The sequence below is a fragment of the Antrostomus carolinensis genome, unplaced genomic scaffold (assembly GCF_000700745.2).
Source record: "Antrostomus carolinensis isolate BGI_N321 unplaced genomic scaffold, ASM70074v2 scaffold30590, whole genome shotgun sequence".
Classification (NCBI taxonomy): domain Eukaryota; kingdom Metazoa; phylum Chordata; class Aves; order Caprimulgiformes; family Caprimulgidae; genus Antrostomus; species Antrostomus carolinensis.
In genome coordinates this window covers 17,893-24,423 of record NW_010286943.1, presented here as the reverse complement: position 1 = coordinate 24,423, position 6,531 = coordinate 17,893, and the positions used below count along the sequence as shown (strand labels likewise).

Sequence of the window (6,531 nt, the reverse complement as noted above, 5' to 3'; positions counted from 1 at the left end):
CTGTTTATACTTACTGAAAAAAATATTAGGTGGTAACTGAATTTCATGAAAAACGTAGTGGCAGACAAGCACCAGAAATAGCACACACTCCCCTCCTTCTTTTCCTGCCTTTCCTATTCTTTCCCTCTTCCTTTTTCCTTTCCCTGCTATGTTCTGAATAGGTCTCTCAGTTGTTACTTGACTGTTGACTTGATTGAAAAGGAGTAAGCACCTGAGGCTTTGAAAGGATTTGGTTTCTTAGACAGGGCTATTTCGTTTCTCATTTATTGAACTACTGAGCTGGCAAAGTCAGGCAGCCCAAACTAATACCAGCTTTAGGGATCTCCAGTTCCAGATAACTTCTTTTAGTGGTTTTTTTCGGTTTACTTTTCCCAGCAGGAGTCCTTCATGTCTGTTTCTGTAGTCTATTTTACCTTGCTTTAATTTATTTTTTTCCTTCTTGGTATTCAGTGCTACCTAAATTTCTCTTCAGACCTTTGAACTTTTCCTTGGGTATCTAGCTTCCTGAAATTTGATTTCTTCCCAGTATGAGCTGTACACTTTTACCCTTGTTCTTTAGTTATTTTTGGTTTTCGTGTACAGAACTTTAAAACACTCATTTGTTTAAAAAATTATGCTTTATTTCTTGTTATCTCCCTTTGCTTATATCTGAACCAGTATTGCAAGTTGTCAGCCACAAGTAGGAGGAGCATCTTTCATTCTGTATCTGCTTAAAGGAGATATCAAATAATAATAATATGGCAGCCAAAATAAAATTTTAAAACTGTGCTTGAAAGAAACTACCAGAGAGACAGAAGTGCATTGTGCAAATTAGAATTAATATAACAAGATTTCCAGAGCAATATCGAAAATAATGTGTACATTTTAATTTCATATATAATTTACACAAAAAATATAGTAACATAGGTATAAGTAATAAGTCATGATATACCTCTTAATAGCTTTTAACACAATGGTATCATCAACAGCAAGCAGATATAGTTGAAATAAAACCTATTAAGAAAAAGAGATGTCATTACTTATGAACAAACATACTTTTGGGATTTGAGGATTTAGTCAGTCTTTGGTAAAAAAAAAAAAGGGTTGAAAAGTCAGAAATGGCCTGCAGAGCACTAGAAGTGCAGATGAAATTTCACACCACTAAAATTTTAATCAGAAAGGGTTAATCAAGAGTTGTGGTGAAAACAGGTGAGCAGATGCACATAAATGAAAAGACAAGCGATGAGGGAAAACGGTAAAAGAGACAATATGAGAGGAGAAATGAAGCACAGTTAGTTATTTTTACGAATAAGACTAGTAATATCATTAAAGATTAAAAAAAAAAAAAAGTGCATCTTGATGGTACCATCATTTAGAGAACTGAGATCAACTCTCTCCATGCTTCGTATTCTGTTCTGAGGACGAACTAGCACGCTGATACTGTTTATTACCGTAGGAGTATACTGGGCTCTGGGACCTTTGCCATCAGCACAATATTTTGTTTCTCTCACTCAGAAAAGATTTTAAACACAAGCTACTGGCATTGTTCAGTCTTCCCCATTTGTTATTCACTCCCAGTAGATAGGGCATGGGTTTTCTCCTTAAATGAAACTATTCAACATGATCTCATCTGATGTGTTTTACCCAGGCGCCATCACTGCCCTCGTAAACCCACAAGGATTTATGATAATGGACAACAGCCGTGCCTCACAACAGAGTATGTGGAAAAATATCCCAAGTATAGCAACATCTCTCCACCCCGGAGCCTTAAGCCGAAACAAGAGTACCAAGTGCATCGTGGGAAAATGGAAGGAATCACAACATTTAAGTAAACATTTTGAAGCAGTGTGTTTTACAATTACTCTATTTAGTTTCTGATACTCTCTTTTTTTAAGGGGGGGACTGAACATTGTATTGCAATCGTTTTCAAAATGCAATCATTGCATCCTTTATACTTTTAGTATATTTAAAAGAACAAATTTTGAGTGTGGAAATACAGTTACCACAAAAATATCATAAAAATTTGTGAAGTACACATACAAAAAGATTTACATTCTTTACAGCATCTGTTAACCTGCAAAGATAATGAGAGTTTTTGTACTTGTTTTCAGCCTGTTTTGGAAATCTAAGTCTCATCAAGCCTGAAAACGGTGGCAAGCTGGGGAACTTTCTGTAATACATATGTGGAATCTGAGATAGTGGGAAAATGAAACCTTAAGAAAAAGGAACAAGGATTTTTAATTATTATTATTATTCAGACTTCTGAATTATTAGGAGTTTGAAAAAGCCAACTGTAATAGGTCTGTCCTGTCAGTGCACATACTGATGTGAAACTTAACAAAATTAAAGAGTATCTTTCAAAGAGACAGAAAAAGGCACTCACTCATGTATTATTAATAATGTGACAGGAACATAAACCTTTACTTTTTCCATTACTGTTTTTCTTTTAAGCTATCAGGGTAACAGCTGAAACTTCTTTATTTGTTCATCAAAAAATCAAAAGGCACATACATAGAAAGGCCAAATGCTCTTCTGCAATATTGACTGTGTACTGCATATACTGTTTAAGCACATACATAATATACACCCTTTTAATGTAATGTGCCCATATAAAAATGGTGAAATGCTGTTTCTGATTATACTTCACTCTCTTCATGCAATGAGTAAATGCTGCCACTTGCAGTAGGTTGATCTCTGCTTCTGCTTTCTGGATTATTTCTTTGTAAAATTACAGCAGCTTTTTCTAGTCTCCTTTCAGACATTTTAAATAATATTTTTAAACTGGGAATGAGACTTGGGAGTGTAGAAAAAGTTGCTTCACCATCTACCTTTGAAGAAAGGCTCTATCATGCATCAGAGACCCTAGATTTGTCTACTGTTTTTCTTTCCTACGTGCTATCTCTAACATATGGCATCAGATTGATTTTTCAGAGTAAATATTTTAAGTTGTTGTTTTTCCATATAATGTAAAAATGACAAAAGTGACTCCATCAAAAAAAAAAAAAAAAAGTTTTTTAACCAGTGTTTCCTTTTTCCTCAATTCAGATCTGATTATTTACCATATGATATTGTGAAGCGACCTTTTCGGGTACAAGAAGAATTTAAACCAAAGACTGGAGAGATAGAACTGGGAACCACATACCAGAAAGATTATAATGCACATAAAATACAACCAGTGACGTTAGTAAGACCTCTAGAGAGAAAACACACTACAGGAGGAAAATTGGATACCATACCTACCTATCAAGGTAATAACATATGCTACCTTTAGGAAGTTAAATAACCAAGATGAAGATAGTATTCTGAATTATCTGTATTAGAAACTGGATTTCTTAGTTTGGGCCAGAGAGTAAGACATAATGGAAAGCAGGTGATAATGCCTTAAGATGTTCAGCACTCCAGTTGTTTAGAGGTGGCATTTATGGGTTCCAAACAAAATGTCTTCTCTAAGGTTTTCTTGGCTAGGAGAGAAATTCTAACATACATTTGGCTAGCCTATCTCTGGCAAAAGTTGGTTGTAATTAAAGTGACAATATATTTTTCAGATTGTTTTAGCTCATGTAACACGTTTTTTCCACAAAAGATCGAAAGTTGATTTTAGATTTCTTTCTTGTGTACTGTATAGCTTACATATCATCCTAGTAATGACCTGTTTTGACACAAGTTATTCTATTACAATGGTCAGCATAAAGGCACTAAATCTCCTTGTAAGTCATTTTGGCAAGCAACCTTGATATACTTTATACAAGTAGAAGATTTTATACGTAAAATGTGTTACTGAATTTGTTACATGTACTGCATTGTAGCCTCAGTTAAAAGTAGAAATAAATTATGAGATATGATCTACTAGAGTGATGAAAATCAAGATGTTCCTGATTATGAGGGCCAGTCTTATCAAAAAGATAAAAGCTGAAATAATGAGAATCAGATATGGCTATTAAAACAGGAAGTTAGAAGGCTTGGTGCAAAATGAGCAGAGGAGAGAGTGCAGTGACAGAAAGAGCTGGAAGGATAATATTTGGGAAAAAAAGGCTCTTCAAAAATACAGAGTTATACTTCTCTAGCTTCTTTAAGCTTAGGCCTATACTAGATAGAAATGCTTTATATAAGTACATTCTATTTATTAACTGTAAATAATTGATAAGGAAATTTAAATATTTCTATTTAGCCTACAAGTAGTAAGCTAGCAAATAATAATTTAGCTGAGTCTCAGCATACAACTAAGACAGCGTGCAACTGCTTTATTTAAAATGTACGTTAGCAGTTTAACAGGGAGTAAGGATCAAGGAGTGAAAAAACACTGAAGCTGAAGTACAGTGATTGCAAGACAACAAATTGATTTCAACTGCCTGTGAAGAAGTTTAGACTGGACAGTAAGTTTTGTGACTACAGCAGAACAGTCTGTTAGCAAAATCCCCAGAAGAAAAAAAAAATCCCAACAAGCGTTAAGATTGATGTAATGTTGATACAGAAATTATGAGCGAGAATTCTCCCAATCAGTAGTGAACATGACCCATTGACCTATAAGGTTCCCTTCAGTCTTGTATATTTGGATAAGCTTCTAAGTAAAATGTAAGATATTGTATTAAAAAACCCATATATGGCTATTTTCTGTATAGAACATGCACTAAATATGTACATGCGACATTTTCCTTGAAGAAATATTCAAAATAGGGCATCATGTACAATTTCTTTTACTGCTTTTATCACACCAATAATAGAAGACAGTTTTGTCATATCACAAACAGGCGGATAACATTATCATTCTCACTTACATCCATTTTCTGTTTTGCAAGATTTAATACCAGAATAATTTGACTTAATTTTAAAGGAATGGTCTTAAGTAATAACGCTTGTATGGTGAAGTTTTGTTTTTGCCTTAAAGATGACTATAGGTCATGGGAAGTTCAAAGAAGGGAAACTAGTAAGGTGGAGCATATATACCACCCACCTACAGTGAAGTTTGGAAATTCTACTACGTTTCAAGATGACTTTGTTCCTAGGGAACTGAATCCCAGGCAAAGTTTTAAACCTCCTTGTGTAGCCAAGCTTTCAGATGTGCCTTTCAGTAGTACTACTAGCCATCGCACTTACTATATTGCTCATCAACTGGAACCAAAATTCATAAGATCAAAAGAAGAGTACAAGCCAAGCAACCAACCCTTTGAAGATCTCACAACCCACCGGAATGATTTTAAAGGGCTACCTGGGCAACTTGCAAAAAGCTGCAAGCCTGAACATGCCAAAGTCAGCTCCAATGTTCATTTTAATGGAGTCACTGAATTCCAGGATCGTTTTCAGCCATGGTTGGTCTCCTTGCCTGAGGTCCGCAAAACAACAGAGTATGTTCCACCACCAGGCAACATGGATTTTAACTCCACAAGCCATCTTGATTATGTTAAGCATGAGATTTCTCCTGCTGTTCCCATAAGACCAGTTTCTAATGGAAGAAGAACCAATGCCCCTTTTCAAGGGAATACTACTACAAAGGAAGACTTTAAAGCTTGGGGCAGCTGCCGGCAAGAGATTATTAAGAAACAGCAGGAAATTCAAAAACCCACGGGAAAATTTTATGATTTAACTACATTCAAGTCTCATTACATACCACATCAGATCACTCCAGCTGAAAGCTTTAAACCTGTACATGCTATAGTTCCTAATTCAGCTCCTTTTCAAGATAAAACTATGTATCGCTCAGAATATACTCCAAAGAAACCAGAGATCTGCCCAGCAAATTATCCGTCTCCTCCAGGTTATGTCTATGTAAACACAGATTCTCATGGTCACAAATTCTTCTGCCAGCTTACTCCAGAATTTTCTGAGTCAACCAGTAATCCTGTTCCAAAGGAAGTAGCTGTTGTGTCATAATACTTACAATATTTCAAGCATCCTGGTGAAATAATTAGAATCATACTTGTTAATTTTTTTCTTTAAATAACACTACAAGCAAATTAAATAATACACAAATTCTGATTTTAAAAGTATTTAAACTAATAGCTTGAAGAAAATCAAAGCAAGACCAGAAGTTTATTACAAGACTGATAAAGATTTGCCAATTCTTGTAGGAATAATGGCAGCTATTATTTTTTTGATCATGCATTGTAGTTTCCTTGACTTCCCAGATTTCATTATGCTCCATACCAAGCATATGTATTGTACATTTAATTCTTTCAGATTTTCTGCAAATCAAATTATTGTTTTTGTGAAATAGCAAGTATCTTTTGATCATAAATTATTTTTCAGAGTAAGCAAATAATGCTATAATAAATAAATAATTAGCTCATCAATCTAGTTTTTCATCTCATCAATACTTTGAGTAATCTGATTTTTTCCTTTACATCTTGCTGCCCAAAACATAAGATATCATCCCATGACACCTAGGCATTTCTAAAAACCTGGTTTTAGCCTTAGTCATCATTACTTTTCCTCCATTCGGTTCTGAGGAGAGTATAAAGGTCACACTGAAATTTCTGATAGCAGTTAACAAGAAGTAACCTTACTCTTTTTCTGCACACATATTTGCAATCGCTCAGACATAAAAAGCAGGTCATT

General features: G+C 34.7%; 1 protein-coding gene across 1 annotated transcript; it reads left to right on the top strand.

Moving 5' to 3' along the window:
* Positions 1–1,627: 1,627 nt before the first annotated feature.
* Positions 1,628–5,847, top strand: SAXO2 (stabilizer of axonemal microtubules 2; the record flags this gene model as incomplete). Its single annotated transcript, XM_010177871.2, has 3 exons — positions 1,628–1,807; positions 3,025–3,227; positions 4,865–5,847. Coding segments are annotated over 3 exons (1,366 nt in total), but the record flags the coding sequence as incomplete, so codon positions are not given.
* Positions 5,848–6,531: the final 684 nt, after the last annotated feature.